Source organism: Bombus pyrosoma, linkage group LG6, assembly GCF_014825855.1.
Source record: "Bombus pyrosoma isolate SC7728 linkage group LG6, ASM1482585v1, whole genome shotgun sequence".
Taxonomy (NCBI): domain Eukaryota; kingdom Metazoa; phylum Arthropoda; class Insecta; order Hymenoptera; family Apidae; genus Bombus; species Bombus pyrosoma.
Window position 1 is genome coordinate 2,735,426 of NC_057775.1, and position 20,592 is coordinate 2,756,017.

Consider the following 20,592-nt stretch of genomic DNA (forward strand, 5'->3'; position numbering starts at 1 on the left):
AGCAACGGTTAGTCGAGCCAATGTTGAGAACCTCTACGATTATAGAGAATGCGCTTGCGCCAATATCATTCTTGTTCAGACTTTGAAACCAACGAATACCCTAGGTTTACCTCAGTCGCTTTCCAACCAGCAAATCGTACGACGTACGTAGACACACGTTTCGAGCTAGAAATCATCTCGTCAATATAAGGTAAGTTATGTTTGTACGTATTCTTGACTGAATAATTTATTGAAAGTTGAAATGAAAAGTGCCATGCGTTTTTATAAGTTTTTATCGATTATTTCATACCGAAAAACTGATGCAAAAGCTGATGTTTGACCTGCAATGAGATTCGACCTTGACTGACATTTAGTCTACATCCAGTCAAACACTTTGTATCTTGAAATAGTATATGGGCCTGTACTGAAAGCATCGCTCGATATTTTATTGCATCGCATACGCAAATTTCTAAGAAGCTACGTTTTCATATTGTAATGTGATATCGTACGATCATACAATAATGTATAGATGTACAAGTCAAGCTCAAGTTATATGTATACAGCTATTGTTTTACAAATCTTAAAAGCAACAAAATTAATGACTTAACAGTTTGAATTTATGCTTTAAATGAACGCTGTACAGAATTTGTTCATGATTATGTTTTTGATATCTATAAAGTAATTAAATTTCGCTTGAAGAATGAAATTATTTTTGCTTCAATTCTTAAATAAATTGAAAAGGATATTAGTTTTAAGGAAAATAAATTACGTTTAAATGAATAGCAAGAAAAGTTACTTTCGCCTAAATCACCTTTCGTCACGTGATCTATTAACGCGTGACTTCGAAAGAACATTTTAAAGTGCGCAACACTTGGTGCTCAATAACGATGACAATTCGTATACTTTATAATCTGAAACATCAACATTCTTCGAATTTACATATGGAAATATTTTATATATAATTTGAGTTTAATAGTTAATTTTAGAGAGAGAGAATATAAGTTCCTTCACATTACTTATCAATATAACCTATAACCGATAACATACATATGTCTGTCATAACAGTGGAAATATTTGTATCTTTTCAGCTATTGTAATAAATTCTCTTTTCATACAATATGGTACGGGAAGAAGAACTGGAATTTGAAAGTTACTCTCGTTAGAGAAATAGAAATTATATAAGATTAATAAAATTCCATTTTTTCATTGCATTTATGTATATACATAGTTTACATGTTGCATATTATTTGTGAACAGTTTTTCATGGTTCTAAGTGCACGCAGATACATAACACATTGTATAAAAAGAATATCTAATAAATTATCACAGTAGAATTGCGTCTAATTTTTCGTCGCTGCTTTTCAATGTCTATCTTCATTATTTGCCAATGATGGTCTAATTTAGTTGCATTTAATATATGTAATCAATATTGCGATCAATGATGCTCGTAGATAGATGGAATTAGATCGGTCGTTTACAAGCATTGTACAATCTTTGCGAGAACTTACGCAATACGAAACATGCACAACCTATAGCACTATACGTGACCACTACGTATCTTTGATCATTTTGACAATACTGTTACATGTTACGTGTAAGACGAAAAATTAGCAGTGATGAACACGTGACTCTGAATCGAGATACATCTATTGTCCACGCACACTATTGCAGCCGGATGCACACGTGTCAGCTTTCCTGAATATGTCACGTCGTCATAAATTCTCTCGTCTCGTAATAGGGATAAAACTTTGGCCAATGATCAATTTCGACATTTCGCATGCACTTTTAGCGCCCTCTTGCGTTGAATCTTGTTCTTAACGAAATGAAGTATTTAAATTTACGAATGGATTATTTGAAAAGTTGTCGTTCCTCTCATGTGATAAAGTATTAAATATAAAATATAATACAGATTAATACAGATTAGTATGTTGTGAATGATGATTGGTGACTAATAATTAAGTAACTTTCACTGTTTACAATTACTCATAGCTTTCACGTACATTTATGAGACACGTTTTTATGAGAAATCGATAATGAAATAGCGAAATGAAAATATTTATTAATTGCATACTAACTACGTATAACGCTATTAATATTTTGGTTATAAGAAAAAGCTAATTCATATTAAATAATTGTCTATTTTATTGAATTTATTCAATTCATAACTTCATTTTATCTGTGAAAGTGCTATATATTATAATGTTTAAATGCTATTAAATAATAAATAAGTTATTTGCACATGTATAATAATTACTATACTAATAACTTGTAACTTAAATTCTTTTACAACGCATGTGAAATATATTAAATGCAACGTTAATTGTCATGATTGTTATTGTCTCATCCCGCTAATACAATTATACGAATTATTTTGCACAAACTTTTACTGAGTTCTTCCATCGCTTTCGTACTTTCGCTATATATTTTGTTTTATCCTGTTTCATGTTTTAGATAGTATTGTCATTGCTTGCTTTGAAACTTCTACATTTTCTAACAATCGTCATAAAGCTTTAATACGATACATAATATGTCCATAAGCAATTTATCTACCCATAACCATAAATTTCCATGAATAACCAATCACAAAGAACTAACAATCTGAAAGAAACGGAAAAATGGGAAGATAAAGGAGAACCCACTCAACAGAATTCACGTAGCCAATCAACTCCGATATGATAACCTCTTATTATACGGTCAGAGTATTTTTTATTTTCCAAAGAAAGAATTCTAGAGTATCCATTATGTAGACTATCTGCCCTATCTTCTCTTCTCAATACGCTTATTATTATTTATCTCAGTATTATTTTATTTTACACGATACAAAGAAGAATGAATTTTTTGCAAGGGTTAATCATCGTGAATATACGATAACTCGTGATCTTTAATTTTAATGTCAAGTCATCTTAATGTTAAATTACATGATTCAAGAATACCGATCACTACACAATCCAAGTCAACAGTATGTGTTAATATCTTCGACCGGTGCGTCACAACTGAGTCGCGGCACTTTGACGTCACCTTTCAATTAATCCTCAGCACGAATCGAGTGGTCGATTTTATGATTGTTTTCTTTCTATCTTCTTCAGTCCACACTAATTACCTCAATCAATACACTACAGATTTTTATGCATTTATAGAAAAAGTAAAAAATTGCACAGAATGCATATATATGAAAGATATATAAAATATCCAACTGCTTTCTATAATACTTGGTAGGTAAAGCAATCTTCTGCTTTTTTAATTATATTCTTTACAATATAAATTGCATAAAAATCCGCAAACTAGCTATTAGAGCTTCGTATGTATAACACAAAGACTCGAAGAACTCACTTTACGCACTGCATTGCGCGTTAGAAGGTTCGTAGGTTCGTGCCGAGAATCACCGCCAGGTGCGCTCCGTGTGACGTTCACCTCTTTTGAATGTCACGGGTTAGACAGAGTGGACGCGCGTCGCGCAGGCGTCTTCGCTTATCCGTTACCGATTAAACCACAGCAAAATTATGCTGACGTTATTGACCGCCCGCCAACAAGATAGACTCGTTGCGCAGACGATTTTTGTAGTTGCTGAGATTAGAGGATCCGTTAGGTGCATAAATTTCTCAAAAAAGCGTTCAAAAACTTCTGATTTTCATACTATACAGTATACAACGTAGTATTATAAATTCCTTAAAAATGTTTGTTCTTAGTAATTTAGGTTCAGCTCAGAATGGAAAAAAGATGTAAAAGATGACTGTTTATGATTATGATGGCTTGTAATTCTGTATTTACCTAATCTATTTTTTAACCTAATAAATCAGTAATTACAACGAAAATTTAATTATACTGGAGTGGAACTTTTTTCTCTAGGGTTGGGAGTTCTAGGGATTTCATTTGAATATCCCGCCTATGTAATCTCATAGATATAACTCTATTATTAGGTTTAAATTCACTATAGAAATACAGATGGTTTACGTTATATGCAATACATTAAAATATTATACTTTGAAATTTTGAATATATAATTTTTTTACAAACTAGGAATATTGACATTATGTTAAATATTGTTATATGAAATGTTGGTAATTTGTAAAACTCTCTTATACTTCGATAAGATTTTTCAAATCAATTCGGCAAATTTCTACATCAACTGCTTCCGCTCGACATGCGTAGCTTTATTGGAAAATTTTACGAAATTCAATGGTTAAAAATTCAATTCGCGTCTGCGCGAATAGATGCCGCGTTACACGATTCATGTATCGACCGACACAAGAAAACGGTTCACGAATATTTTTACGGATATTACCTACAATTGCTAAGCAATTGAAATGGGTTGTTTGTCACAATATGTAGTATGTTTCATACATTTCCCATTGTATGATTTACATAACGGAGGTTTTTTCTTATTCTACATACACACTTTTACTTATATTTTGTTTTACACGTGTTTATGTTTTGTTTATTATACAAAGAATTTATTGTTCAAAAAATTCTGCAGAAATCAAGTAAATTTTCAGATAATATTGTAAGCTAAAATCACAATATCAAATTATTGTGAAAAAATAGTTCTCCTTTATCCATAACCATCGCTTACAATTTATATAGGCTTATCAAATTAAAACAAATATTCATTATTACGTGGAATTTATTTATAGACACTTGAAACCATTAATCGATCATTCCAATTAATCTCAGGCAAAATAGCTTCTACAAACAGAACACTTGTCTGCGTCAAATCAGTTACGTTACAATTAGCCTACGTTGAGTACCTTTACCTTTATGAACCAGAGTAATAATTAGAAATTTTATTCTGGGAAACTATTCTGCGTATGATCGAATAAACGTAATTAACGAACTTATCGATCTCGGCAAATTTATTTTAGTCGTAAGAATGTGTTGTAGTCAAGTTATACCCCACATCATCGATTTGCAAAGCGTTTAAGGGAAATATTTCTAGTTTGATGAAATCGAACTTGTATTGGTGGTCAGCTAAAAGATAACCAAGTTGGCTTTGAAACTTCAAGATACGGTTCAATGAATCGCTATTAATGATACAATAGTAGTACGTGTGGGACACTTTTCATCAAGAAACGAGATTGCATTTTCCCGACAATTCCGTTCCTCCTTCGTAAACAGCTTTATCACGCTGTGTTGCGATAACACGGTATTTATATGCGATTGCGAAAATTACATTATCGTTGAAATGTGATCATGCGAAAATATCGAAAATACCGACGGTAGATTCATGGTGGGATCGCGTGGAAAAGTTTTAGTATTGTGTAGAGAGATGCAGCAAAATTGACGCAACACTGTTGCGTTTATTTTGATGCTAGATCTAGTACTTGGAATTTACATTAATTTATAGCCTGTGTTGTGTCTAATCCTAAGACTAATACTTTGTTATTATCTACAATCTGAATAATTATTTTCTATAATTTAAAACACTATAAAATATCAAGACTTAAGTAACTTCAAGTATTTTAAGTTACAAGATTATCTTTCCATTATCTTAATACAATAATTAATTAAATATTATTAAAACAGTAATATCTAAGTAATATAAATGTTCAATTTAAAGCTTTCGTTTTTCCTGTTTTGTTACTATTCAGTGTCCAATACGATTTTATTTCCTCAGAAGAATTGTCTAAAATATCTAAACGTGGAACAATAATTTAATGCATTACAAAACGGCGAATTCTGTAGCTTTATTGCACTATTTTATTAGAGTTGTTTTCAATAGTTCTAAAACTTCTCATTGGATGGACGTAAAAATATCGCGCACTGCGATTCATCCAATAATTCTAGATCCTCGACTCGAAAGATCGAGGATTGTTCTTCAACGTTGATCCGATTTTGATGTTATTTTAGGTGGGTAGCAGAGTCGTGACATAAAAATCCTCGACTATATCGCTAGAGGAATAATTCAAATAATTCAACCGCGTCTTGCAAAAATGAACGCGCTAATTGGATTCTTCCGTTCTTTTTGTAGAAAATTCATCAATGTGTAAATTCTTTATAAAGGATTTAAATTTTATTCGTATTATGCGACGCGGAAGGTATTTCATTTAAAAAGCACTGCATGAAATATATTTCGAATAAAAACGTCTAAAAGTTACATCGGTATCTTAATGGACATTTATATAAAAATACAAGCAATATTCTCTTCTGATTCATTGGTGTGTTTTTGTAAGCAATAAGGTCGTAAAAGACTAAAATTTTATTCTGCGCAGAAATTTCAAGAACAATTACGTTACTAGCTCTAACTTAGCTTATGCCAAGTATGAGGTAACGGAATGCATTTTAAGCACAAATTGCGTCTCTGTCATGCGCCTTCAAAATATTGCAACCGCTTGTCAAATCGTTGTATTATTTATTCATATCTCACAATAAATATCGGAATAACGTTAACAGTAATATTAATATATGACAATTATTTTTAGTAGGGTCGAAACCATGCGAAAGATAACTAATTAATTTTACTAACACGGTGAATCGAAATACGAAAAAATAATCGCGTCTATTGCAAATTTATGCGCATGTACGTAAAGAAGTAAAATTGCAAATTTGTTTTTGTTTCCCGTACGCTGAAATTTGATCAGAGACGGAAACTTTATCGACTGAATAAATATAGTTCAGTTATATAAAGTCTTGTTAACATGTTTACTTACATTTTGTTACGTAGAATCTATATCATGTTTAGATCATTATTACTGTCCCCTAAAGGAACACAAATACAAATTCCACATTTAGATTCCGCTATTGCGTAATATGTGCTAATACGTAACTCTCTTCAATCATTTGCAGATCGAGTTTATCCCTTTTGTGATCCTATTTCGAGCTTAACTCGTTCCATTTTCTTCGATCACTTTCGATTTTAATACGTAATGTGTGTGTGATATATTATTTTATAACGTAATCAAAATACACGAATTTAGTTTCGTATGATTACGAGAGTATAAAAATACAATTAAAACATAAATGGCTTTTAAAAATCATATTCATCGAATACGAATCAATTGGAATAAAATACTGATCGCTATTGAAGATATTAAACCACAGCTCGAGCAAAAATAATCAATAACAACAAATAACATTCTCGATAGAAGACAATTGCAAGAAACACTGCAAACGATAATTCTTTAATTCGACAAATTCCAACGTATTTCGTCGTACGATCTAAGTACTTGTTCCTTATCGGGGTTAGAAAAGCTCCTTTTCAGCTCCGTGAAATTTTCAGGCCCAACCCTCAGTGTCGAGCGGCTTTTATATCATTTATACGGCCAAAAAGCTTTCACCCACACGCCTCGTTGTCGTATTTCTCCCGAAGCGTGACTTTCATTTCCATGCATTCTTCAGGGGCTTTATCCATAGCGCGTGGGTAAGTCGTAAATGCTTTCCGAAATAAGAAGCGACTTCTTTCCCACGTTGGTCGTCTAGAAATCGTTCTAAAGGAGAAAAACAAGAAGAGGGACAGGAAAAGATGCTGGAAGCTTAAAAGTGTTTTGTCACGCTCGTTTTCTCTCACGATTGTTCGTGTTCTTTCACGTCTAACCGGAAATTCCGATAACAGGAAATTCTCTCCTTAAAAATTTGTTCGCGTTTAGAATTATCAGACTTAACAACAGTTGAGCGTAGCATTGTTGCGATTAACCTTACCGCGGTCCACTGTGTACGAGGCTTTTGGAAGTAAGCTGCATTCCGCAAGAATAAAATCCCAATGGTCGCTGGTCAGCATTACAATCGGTTTCCTCAGAAATGAAAGGACGTACTACTATTAATTAGACCGTGGATTTTTATGAATACAAGCAAGGAAATAAAATTTAAACAGAGATCTGTTTCATAGACGAGTGCTCTACTTCTGGTAATTTTATGTATTTTTGCATTTTTTACAAACTCGTAATCTACCGATAACGATCCCTTTATCTAATTCGGAAAGGCGGCTTTTCTTTATAATCTTAATCACGAGCTAAGTGACGCCTTTAAAAGTCAGGTTCGAGGGAAAAGAATTAATGTTGATTAAGATATTAACGTGGTTTCTCGGGAAATAGCTGTAACACGTAACTTTGTAGTTGCCTGCAACTTGCTTAGAGTTTCCTGTAACTACCGTTGGTACCTTCATTTGGCTAACGAGTTGTCTGAATGTTCCTCCTACTCACACCGCGCGAGAACTCAGTCGATTATTTATAGAATCCATCGATTCGCATTCAATTTCGTTAAATCTCGATCTTCCCGACTAATTTCCAATGGGCGTGTTCACCGACCGTTCGCTGGTCGAGAAATTAGCGAAAATTCGATCGTGACTTGCGCAAATTGCGGTGATCAATTCCCCCATCAATCGCGAGCGATTCATTTTCGCTAGGTTTTATGTAATCGCGCCGACGATCGGAGATTGCTCGAAATTGTAAATGGCGTGGGACGTGACTGAGCGAACCACGTGTCGATTATTCAACGACGAACAGGCTTAGCCGTGTTAGAAGTTTGCTATCGCTACAGCTTCATTACCAAAGACGATCTTCCTCGGAGAAAATTCATCTACGAGATGAATTGAAGTTGGGAATTCATTCAGGCTTGGGAAAATCCGACATGTAATTCCGCTTCGTGTAATTATATTCTCGTCCATAAGTACACCGGATATTTGCTGCTTTTGATGTTCGTTAATCTTCAAAAGGCTGGATCAATTTTCACCCATGCAGATCGTTCGCGTTTATTATTTTCTAAGCTTCGTGTGTTACTATTATATCAAACTATATAAATAATTTTATTTTTGCAATAGATTTTATATTGTCACATAGCGATAGAAAGTCTTTCCGTTTAGTTCTACGCTATGTTATTATACAACGAAATATTCCGCGTTCATGACATTAGTGAATCAGTCTGAATTTATAATAAGATCTTTAAAACACGTATAACTTTGTTACATCAACATTCAGTGTCATCTTTATTTTGTAATTACATTTCTAAGCATATAAAGTGTCCGGTGATTTATGGCTGGCAATGTACAACCATTTCCATGAATCGCAACTAGAGACCCTGAATTCTCAATTCTAGCTTCCTCCTTATTGCTCTCTCTACCGTTTGTTAACTGCCCGCTCTGTACTCGTCGTAGACGAGAGGAGCGTCTACTACTAATGGCGAGCAGGATGCAAGAGAGCACAGGTCCCGCGTATTTCGTGTGCCGATGTCTCAGGTCACGGATTCAGGGTGTGCAGGGGGATAATACAGGCGTAGCCTCGAGAACGTCTGCGCGTGCTGCATTGCGGCTAGCCCACTCCCTCGTTTCGTGCTGTATAGGCGGCAGGCTGTAGACAGGATAAAGACAGGGGTGGCTGAAGCGTGGCTGGAAGCGAGACAGCGATCGAGTCAGGAGATTGAAAGGAGTGGGGTAATACTGTGTAAAAGCAAGACGGTAGATTAGGACGAAGGAGAGAAAGAGAGAAAGAGAGAGAGAGAGAGGGAGGGAAAGCCGATGGAAAGAAGAAAAAGATAGTTGGTTAGTGCGGGCAAGACAATGCGAATAGAGGGAGGTTCGATGAAAGGGAAGGGAGAAGGTAAATGTGGGAATGTAGGCGAGTACGAGAAAGATGCGGTTGTACAAACGTGTAGGAAGAAGAGAGGCGAATGAGAAGGATGATAGAGACTGAAGCAGAGGTAGGGAAAGAGGGAGAGAGGGAATGTAGCAACTACCCCCCTGTTTTGCAGTTACGACACTGCACTGCAGCCAGGTACCCCTGCCGCCTCTTGGATGGGGGTGAACTAGCCGGATAAAGCCAGTCGTCGTCTCGTGTTCGGACGAGACACGCGCCCCGGCATAGTTTTCTCTCCGACGAATCGCAAAGATGTAGTCGAAAAGAATATTTGGGTCCTCTCGGCTGGGCCCGGCGGAAGACCAACGTTTCGTCAGCCGAGAACATTGTGTCGCAACGATCGGTTTACTTTTATCTTCTCAGTCACTTTTATCTATCTATCAGACCTACCGGTGTTATCGGTGGTTTTATGGTGTATTTCAAATAAAACCCGTAAAACGCCAAACGTAAGAGGAACCGAGGAAAGCAGAGAAACAATAAGAGAAAGAGAAAGTAACGTAACCGAAATTAATTTCAAATCGACCCGATAATTAGCGAACTAACAGTAAAGGAAACGTATTATCGTTGTTGTTATTATTATCATTATTATTATTGTCATTATTATTATTATCGTCGTTATATTATATTTATTATCCTTGTATATACGCGTGTTCGTAATACGCGAGTCGCGAGATCCGGCGATTTATTTACGATCTGAACTGGACCTGCATCAAACCGATATTTGGTGGAACAGGTAAGAGATTCAGAGAGATCCAAGAGGTTCATCGAACCATGATCTTCGCGTAGATATTTCATCGTTATTCCATATCTTTATTCGTTCAAAATAACGACGTGCATAGTGATATAATCTTCTTTCTTTATTGGAAAAGCTTTCTATTGTTAATAGATAACGATCGCATTCGTACAAAGGATAATGCGATTATGTGTTTGTGCAACGTGCCACCGTGAGAATTGCAATTATCAGTTTATATCTAATCATCAGCTGACTCGATGCAACGTCTTCGCGAAGACTTTCGAATCCATTATCGACATGAAAAAAGGTGTATTGCAAACTATTTCCAATGACTTATTAAAAACCCGTTGACTTACGTTTACACGATTCGATACTCACGTCTGGCACGTTCATATAGATAACACTATTAACGTCATCGTGTTACTTTAGCAAATCATTATCGTTATCACGATGATTAACAGGCCATGTAAGAGACTTTCTCTTGATGTTATTGCATTGTACGTCAAGAAAACGTTATCGTTTCGATGCATTATGCCTGAACGTGCGGTTGGGACTCTTCGTTCGAAACGAAGACGATTGGAAGAGGCAAAGATAACAAGTTATGGTAGCAAGCAGGCTAGGAGGAGAAGTAAAAGCAGCAAGCAACCAACATTAGGCTTTGTGTACCGTTTTATCGATTTTAATCTCCCTACTCGCGCGATCTTATTCATATCTCTCTCTTCTCTTCTCATTTTGTTTCCTCTGAACTTCGTAGCATAGCGTCGACTTTTAGAAAATCAATCGACCAAACGAAATCCGGATCTGTTTCTTGAGAAAGAAAGGCGTACTCTTCTCCTGTACGAGTCGTTGCTACAAAATTAATCCCACTAACCATACTGGTTAGATAAACCGTTCTTATTGGATTTCAATCTTATCACGTTTCGTTCTTATTCGATTTCATTTTTATATCTTTCTCGGGTTATTTATCCTGATAACGAGATCTCTTTTTCTTTTTCTATTATTATTGCACACCTGACGATGCATCTGTATCTCGTGCATTCACTTTGTTCGTAAGGCCACATAGAGAGAGGGAAAATTGATTCATTCGATTCGATTCGAGGGAGTCGACAATCCATATCTTGTTAATTGAGATGCAATGTCTTTATGATAATTTACAGCTTTGTGTACGCCCGCCGCGACGTTTGTTTACGGTGGCTGTTGAATGGAGACTTTCATTGTAGGTGTTTTATCGATCTTGTAACTCACGTCTGCATCATTTACTTTACAGCCCTCGATGCATGTGCGATGATACGTGTGTGCGTCGGAAGGAAAGGGAAATTCTGCTTGAAATTCGGACAGAAAAGTACGATTTTACGCGGTTACCGAAAAAGAAATATACGACGTACTAAACGAGACAGATCTAGGCCTTTCTGTCTTTGTGATTCGGATGACACAGGCGGTTTTTATTTCGTATCGTTAAGCGGGGATAAAGCGAGACTGCTATGTTCTTCGAATGTTCGCGCTCTTCAGTTTAAAACGACTCGGCATTTTCTGTGATCGTATTTTCTTCTAAACGTACGAGTTACGTGTATCAAGAACGATGCAGATGTCCGCCTACGATAATCTCTTGAAGATTACGTTGTTTAAAGTACCGCAAAGGCATTATTGACTCTTCATTTTTGCAAAGGCTAAAGCCCTTCGTTGATAATTTTTCCTTTCTTAAGCTTAGAATTCTTTGGTGTAATTTTATGTTCTCTGTATTTTTTTCTTGGTAAAGTAAAGTATTAATTAATTATTTCGTTCTTATATAAAAAAATAAAAGTTTCTACTATACTTTCCAATAATTAAGAAAAGCATTTACGAACACACGTTTCTAACGTCTACACACTTTGTTGTTAAGGTATTCTTACTTTGTCTACTATGGAGATTTCCTAATTTCAGAGTAGAATCTAAAATGATGCTAGTAAGTGTAGTGACGATAAGATTCGTGAAATTTCTGTAGTCCGTAGCAGTAGTGGAATATTTTCGAGCGCTTTTTTACGATACATTTAAGAGCAAACATACATATTTCATACTGCCTTCTTGAAGTTTGAGAAAAATCAATGTACGATAATTCCATATATGATACACTTCTAAAGATCTGTGGCTTATCTGCTTGCGTAATTTTTAATCCTTTTATTCCATACTTTATCTGTCTGTCATTCTGTCACGTTTTAATTTATTAGATATGTCGATCTTAGTAAAAGTAATCATATATTTTTTTAACGTTCCCAACTATTGCCAGAAATACTTTAATCTTTTATTTATTATCTAGTGGTAGGGTTCTCAACCTATTATTGTTCGTGTACCTCCGTGAAATGTATAAAAATAACGTACCCCTCGTGAAGATAAATAAGACTATAGTTATAGTATGTGGTATTGTTATGTATTATTAATTATGTAGTACAATAGTGAGATTAAAATAAAACATATACTTATGTACGCATTAAATTTTGTATACTTAAATTATATACACGATTATATATGATACATGATAACTTATATACATGAAAAATGACATAAACGTTTAACAGAACTTAAAAAATTATAAAAGCTTTAATAAGCAATCAAGGAAATAGTTACGACGTACTTTTGAAAATCTTGTCGCGTAGCCCAAGTGGAGAATCACTGATCTAGAATAAAGAATTTTAATTTCTAAAATAATTATGACGAAGTTATATAGAGCTTCGTTCGAAAATCATTATTCTTAATTTGGTTATTCAATAATTTCGAGGATAGCTAAAATATGTAGTTTCCTGATTCATAAAAAAAAGCTCTTCTATTTCACGTTCTTTCCAGTTTATCGTTTTTTTAGGTAACAGTATAATACAATGGAGCGCGATGATCCTGTTATCCGCTCATCCGCAGTTCTCACAGCCACGACAATTAACGGAGGAATTTTCGAATTGTCCTCGAAGCATTCAGTATCGTTCCAATAAGAAAAGTCGGTCGTATTTCTCACTGTATCGATAATGGTTTTTTTCAATCTGACCAGAACGTAGAGCAACGATCTCATAATAATCGGCTGTATATATTCCGTTAAGCCATTTACACCGATACTTTGTTGGCCTGTCGAGCTGCCATAAAGTCGCAAACTTATCACCAAGCTTACTTCTAGTATGTTCTATTTATCAACAAGCATCTACGTGTCCATTCTTTGCAACAATCCTCGCAATTTCTCCATTCGCCTGCCCTCGCGCATTGATTCTTCAGACGCTATCTCTGCTGGATAAAGATTCATGTTCAACATATTGCACGTTACGTTGTAGTGAGATAAATGGTTGTTCTATTGGTGGTTGGAGCGCCTCTTACGTGTAGAGTAACATAGATGAAGACGAAGACAAGGTAAACAAGATGTTTGTCGCTGTTGTTGTTTTTCGAGAATATTGGATACGTTAATTAAGATCTGTCGGTGATTGGAAAAATTTTCAGCGGCTTTCGGTTACCCTTAGATAAGAAATTATCCATTTATGATTATAGAAACTTGTGATTCAGATGAGTATATCTAAATATTATGATAACAGCTTATAATGTTGACTGAATTGTTGAGATATTTATTTATCTAACAGATTGTTACTTTATCTTTTATTTTTAGACTGGTACCGGAAATTATTCATATAAATTATAATTGTAACACTCTGTGCAGCTTGTGTCGCGCATGTACAATTACAGGGGTCTCTAATTAAAAATAACAAGTATAAAGCATAATAAAGGTTCGTAAAGGTTTACGAGTCAACCTCCTTCCGGAGAATGGGCCTCTTTAAAAATGTTTACCCGTATAAAGGCGTTTGTACAACTCTCGAGTACAGCACTCATGGTAACGAGCTACAAATTGACGTAATTGCAACGAAAGCATTTAATAGTCCAATCGTATACATGCACGATGCTTATGATTCTTCAAAATTTTAATCATGACTTGGAATTTATAATGATATTTATTTGCTACGAACGAAAATATTTATCTCGGTCGATCATTATAGCTATTACTAGTAGACTGAGAATTGTTACGGAAATTTGTATTTTTACGAATCTAATTAATAAACAAATGAACTCTAAGTAGAAATTTTATTTCATCCATCGTATATTATAGAAATTACTATACTTCGGGTATTTTGTATATGTTTGCACATTGCGTGTATTTTTTTCATTTTTACTACTTATATAAATCTATTTATATAAATAAATACTATTAAATCTACCTTTTTTTTTTTGAAAATTTTAAATTTCCTACAAATGAACAAAAATCTGCAGTCTATACATTAGTATAGTAGTATAATTATTATAAGACGATGTTGTAGAACAAAGTAGCATTAATATTTCTTCGCCATCAAGCACAAAATAGAGAATTACTTATCAGCAATAACAAATTTCTCCGCGAAATCTAATCAAGATGAACCATGAGAATAGGCACCATGGATTCCTTTAATATAACTATAAATATACGTATGGTATACCGATGACCCTCTCGTATTAGTTAGGAATATAGCGGTCTATTAGCTCGATGTGAAAGCGGTGGAGCGAATGAAGACGCAGAAATGGGTCAAACTAACATTTTCTTTTTATGAAATATTGACGTTGATGGGACACTGTGAAATTCAATTACGCTGCGGAAGCCTTAGTGGACATTTGATATTTCATGTGTACAATGCCTATGGCGCGATGCGACATATCGAAAGGCTCATTTTAAAAGAGAAATGAAAGCGCCCTAGGAGGGGTCTTCGCACTTGAAATTCTATTCTCCTACCACGCAGATCCAATAAATAACTGGCCTTTGCAGAAGGATTACGGACGAAAGGATGTTGCGCGTTATCTTTCAATGTTTTCAAACCATCTTTCTCTTTATATTGCCAACGTGTACGATTTATATACCAAACATAACTTGATTCTATCGCGATCGGTAATTTCCTTACATTCATGAAGTTGAAAATCACTTTAATTAAAATTAAAATTATAATTAAAAAGATTAGATCTACGATTGATTGGGATTTCCGTAATTGACCAAAGGATACGAATAATACAATTTCTTGGAAAACGTTATACTTGCGATTACTTGTTATTTGAAATTAAAAAGAAAATAGCCCATAAAGAGAAAATATCTAAGTTTTTCTATAGCTCAGTATTGTTTCCTTGTATCTTTCTGTTATTTCAGAAAATGATGTAATTTTACGTCAGTGACTGAACGCGTTATATATATACATATGCGACTCTATCGAACAACTTAGCAAATGTATTGTCTGCCAACAGATATCATATGAATATTAAAGCTGTTATCGGATGTGACAAAAACACTGTTATTTAATTAGGATCATAATTAATTTAAAAATAGTAATGGCTTCTCCATTAATCACTACCGAATTATTAATTATATTTCGAAGAGGTCTTTATCTCTTGCAGCTCATTATACGAACTCATTAATCAGAAACTTCTATCTTCTAATGTTTAATCTTAAGAAGAATTTTTATGGCACCTTTCAAACGACGCTATACCTTTCTTGAATTTTCCTCGAACGTTTCATCTTTTTACATCGCATCTCATTCCGTAGAAAATGGTTGCGGAAAAATATGATAAGCTCGAACCTGAGCTGAAAGAGGAATTGAAAAAAATCGCCCAGCAGATCGTGGCACCTGGAAAAGGAATTCTCGCTGCGGATGAATCGACAACAACCATCGGCAAACGTCTTAAGGACATCAACGTTGAGAATACCGAGGACAACCGCCGAGCTTACAGACAACTTCTTTTCACCAGCGCTAAGGTATAATTTCTATCTATTTATTCAATTATTTCCTATCTTATCATCTAGGAAAAAATTTGACTTTGTTTAAGTACTGATAGTTACCAATATTCGAATATTGTCAAACTTACGAGAAATCAATGCGCAGTTCTTTCAATCCTTTCTGATTTCTCAGATTAGTGAAGAGATATAATCGGCGATGACTTCGTAGATATTTTAAACTCAAGAAGATGGAGGTTAATTTCATTGACAGAGCAATCATTCTACGAAAAAAAGATCTTTACAACTCAGGAATGCTTTTGATATTTCTTCTCCTTCATTTCGTTTTCTCAAATTTGTGATTTACCATATCTCTCAAACCATAAATTTAGAAGAAGAGACAAACAATCTTGAAGTCTAACGTTATATTCTAAATTATATCCTTCGAATACTTTGGAAATATTCTATCTGCTACTTTCAAACGTTGTTAAGTATATACTTCAAATACTTTGCCTTTCTATATCACCAGCGTGTAAAATTTATATACCAAATATATTCGTTCAATTTTTCTCTAATAATCTATTTTATTTATCTTTTAAAGGACACCATTGGCCAGCACATCTCTGGTGTTATCCTGTTCCACGAGACTCTCTACCAGAAGGCCGACGATGGAACACCATTCGTTGAGCTCTTGAAGCAACGTGGCATCTTGCCAGGTATCAAAGTGGACACGGGTGTGGTACCATTATTCGGCACCGACGACGAATGCACCACTCAGGGTCTCGACGGTCTCCAGGCCCGTTGCATCCAATACAAAAAAGATGGATGTCAATTCGCCAAGTGGAGATGCGTGTTGAAGATCAAGAAGGACTGCCCTAGCAAGCTCGCCATTTTGGAGAACGCTAACGTCTTGGCTCGTTACGCTTCTATCTGTCAGAGTGCTAGGATCGTGCCAATTGTCGAGCCCGAGATCTTGCCTGACGGTGATCATGACCTTGCCCGTTGCCAACAAGTCACGGAAGAGGTTCTGGCCGCTGTGTATAAGGTGAGGGGAATCTGCATATTGATCTGATTTGTTTCGTGCAGGGATACTGGCGTCTTGCCTCGTTTATTCGATAGATAGAAGCAATAGAGATGCACAGAGTTGTTAGTATAATTGGAATCGATTATAGCTATTTGATTGAAAATAGAAAGAAATGTCATAAGGCAAGATAGGATGGTTTCAGAGTCTTTTACGTTGTGGTATTGGTCGTGTAAGTTGCACATAGATATACTTTTCTCCTAGAATGGAGTTCATTATCCAATATTTTCTATTTTCTATAAAATAAATGCTATAATATTTCTATCGAGACATCAATTTTAAAAATATAAATTTACGCAGTTATATTATTTAAATGGAGCGTTAGCCATACTAGCAATCTGTTAGACATATTGCTTGTGACTCTTGTTTTCACTATAGCAATATGAAGAATTTGAAAGTAATCAACTTTAGTTTGATGCTTTTTTGTGTCCAGTTATTTAATTGTAAAGATTTCATTTCTTGTTTTTATTGAGAAGTTGAAATTTCATCATATTTGACTTTCCAGGCACTCTCTGATCATCATGTGTACCTCGAGGGAACCCTTCTGAAGCCGAATATGGTAACACCAGGACAGAGCTGCCCGAAGAAAGCATCTCCTCAAGAGATCGCAGCTGCTACCGTGACCGCTTTACTGCGCACCGTGCCACCTGCAGTGCCTGGAATCACCTTCCTCAGTGGTGGTCAATCAGAAGAGGAGGCATCCGTGAACTTGGACGCAATCAACAAGTTCCCAGCGAACAAACCTTGGGCACTGACCTTCAGCTATGGTCGTGCTCTTCAAGCCTCTGTTCTCCGTGCATGGGGAGGCAAGAAGGAACAAATTGCTGCAGGCCAGGAAGAACTTCTCAAGAGGGCTAAGGTAACTCTCAGGCTATGTTATCCTATTTCAGATTTCCTTCTTTATGTTTTATAATTTCGAAGCATCTCTCTTACTCTTTGATGTGTGCTGCTATGTCAGTAGAATAAATTTTTCTTACTTCCTTTTTATTATTGTGACTAACTTAGTTTGACTTAGCCATGTTTTTTTTCTGTAATTCTGTAGCCATGTTTTTTCTGTATGTAATTTTGTGTACAAAAGTTTACTAAAATATCTTTTTTCTTTCTATGTGCTATTTATGGGGATTTGAACTATTACCTTTCTTCTCTACATATATTTTGCCGTCACTTCTTTTTTTCTTTAGCTATTGCATTTTTCAGCTTTTTCTTTTTAATACTTAGAAACTTTCCTTTTCATCTTTACATAGTCCTATCTTTTTACATTTTTACATCTTATGTACACATATACTATTGTTTTCATTTTTTTATATTTAGATCCTATTCTAGTTTATTTTGTTAGGTTTAATTATTACTGTTTTATTTAATCTCTACTTTCTTTCTATCATTTGTTTCTTGCATGTATGTATATTGTGTGACTGTTTAGGCAAATAGTCTAGCCAGCCTAGCCAAATACTCTGCTGGTAGCATTGCTAGCGCAGCTGCAAATGCCTCTCTCTATGTGAAATCTCACGCCTACTAAACTCTCTTCTTTTTCTGAGACATGTTTCCATAGTAAGTATCGTAGATAAGTTCTGTATATATTTGCTTTTCTATATTTTCATATTATATGTACATACTGATAACATTAAGTGTATTTAAATACATATTGTTACTAATTATCGTTCCTAATTGTAAGTTACTGTTAATCAATTATTATACACTCCACAAAATTATATCCACAAAATAAACGTTGATCAAAAAATTGTCGGCGACACACTTTTTATTTAAGGTACGATAAAACGTCAATAAAAATCGTACATCAACTTTTTAGATATCGTCGCAGAGGGAAGACTTCTCTTTTCTTTGCAAGGTCATTTTTTAACGAATTTCAAAAAAGATTTTCTAAACTTTGTAGAGTCGTTCGAATTTGTCAAATCTAAAAAGAAAAAAGCAACTTTAGTTTTCCATTCTGTTTTATGATATAAATGATAGGATATATGAAAGGATTTTTGAGAAAATTCAGTTCAGAGAAGGGAAAGTAGAGGCTTTATCCTTTAAAATGAATCCAGGTAGACCGTTGTACGATTTTCCTTCACGAAATTATAGCAATTCAAAATCGATAACTTTTCAGTTTTCAGTGATCTTTTAATTTTGTGGAGTAGTGCATTAATATAATATTTGTCTAAAATATATTCTTGTATTTATAGGCTAACAGCGAATCGGCACTCGGCAAATACGCTGGTGGCGTGGCGGGAGCTGCTGGTAACGCAGCGCTTTTCGTCGCGAACCACGCGTATTAAATAATCATTAGACATCAATAAGGATTAGACAATTAGATCGTTCGTCGAACATCGTCAACGTCGATTACCGTTACCGGCATGAAAACATTATCATCGACAGTGAGGATGGGGGAACGAATGGAGAAAGACTCAAAAAACACTTCGAAAGCTCGAAACACAAAATACGATCGCGCAGCTTCTGTATAATTTTATATTTTTACTTGAAAAAATATAAACCTTGAAATCGAATCAACTGAATTTTAACTAGTCGCAATAATTGGTACGTTTTCACGTGATTTTCAATCGATATGAAATTCTGACAATGCGTTTTAATCTCGAATATGGAGAAGCTGAGGGATATAGATTGTGTTTTACGATAAAACCTATTTCTCAGGATCACACTGCTGTCGATCACTATCGATTCTCTTCGCCGATTGTCGTGTTTCTAAAGAAGCAAGCTACGAACGATCGCCGCTATTCTTCCTGCTTTTACACTTTCTATTCTAATCTTTTGCGCTATCCTTTCACTCTTTTCCTCGCCTTTATGTTCGTTCTGTCTAGGATTACATGATACGACGAAGAGTGTTTAACGTATGTTTCATCAAAACTTCTGGCGAAGAAATAGAAGAAACTCTGAAGATTTACGACAATCTTGGAGAGAATGTGATCGGCACGTATGTACGCGAGCCTATTCGGTAAAATCAGTTGAAAAAGGTACAGGACAAAATACAGATAGAGATTATTTCACAGATCGTGAACAGATTTCGTGACATTCGAATTACGCACGCGTTATTATATTCTGTAACACTACGGATAAAAAGCAGATATATATATTATATATATTGTCAATGTCGTTATAATATTCTACGTGTATAAAAAGAAGCAAAAAATAAAAAAATAAAAAAAAAGACAAAGTAAAAATACATATTAAATGTTGTTTGTTAGTAAATGAGTCGAATATTATGAAGTCGTAATAATTATGTCATCTACTTATACAAAATAAATATCTTATATATTATAGATATAAGTAACGTATTGAAAAGTATCTCGTACATCGATGTTATATCTAATATTTTCATTGTAATCTAGGTCACCAAATACACTGTGGAGGGTATCTATTGTGTCTCTTTATTTTAAACCCACCTCAAAACATATATACATTTTCAACATCTTATAATTTGAGCGCTGTGATATTGTCCAAATTCTCGTAAATAATGGTCATTAAAAAATGATTTCAATATTTATTTATAGCGTTA

The 20,592-nt window shown here is 34.8% G+C and overlaps 1 protein-coding gene across 3 annotated transcripts; it reads left to right on the forward strand.

Annotated features, from left to right (window-relative positions):
• The first annotated feature begins 39 nt into the window (after positions 1-39).
• Positions 40-20,450, forward strand: LOC122568311 (fructose-bisphosphate aldolase-like). Of its 3 annotated transcripts, none has more exons than XM_043727923.1 (6): positions 40-190; positions 15,833-16,042; positions 16,602-17,045; positions 17,587-17,940; positions 18,502-18,629; positions 19,265-20,450. In XM_043727923.1, the coding sequence occupies exons 2-5, from the start codon at positions 15,836-15,838 to the stop codon at positions 18,595-18,597; spliced, it is 1,101 nt and encodes a 366-aa protein (XP_043583858.1). In that variant the 5' UTR covers positions 40-190; positions 15,833-15,835; the 3' UTR covers positions 18,598-18,629; positions 19,265-20,450. The 3 variants fall into 3 exon arrangements, with proteins under 3 accessions (XP_043583858.1, XP_043583860.1, XP_043583859.1); XM_043727924.1 differs by lacking the exon at positions 40-190 and adding an exon at positions 9,743-10,272; XM_043727925.1 differs by lacking the exon at positions 18,502-18,629 and having other exon boundaries at positions 42-190.
• Positions 20,451-20,592: the final 142 nt, after the last annotated feature.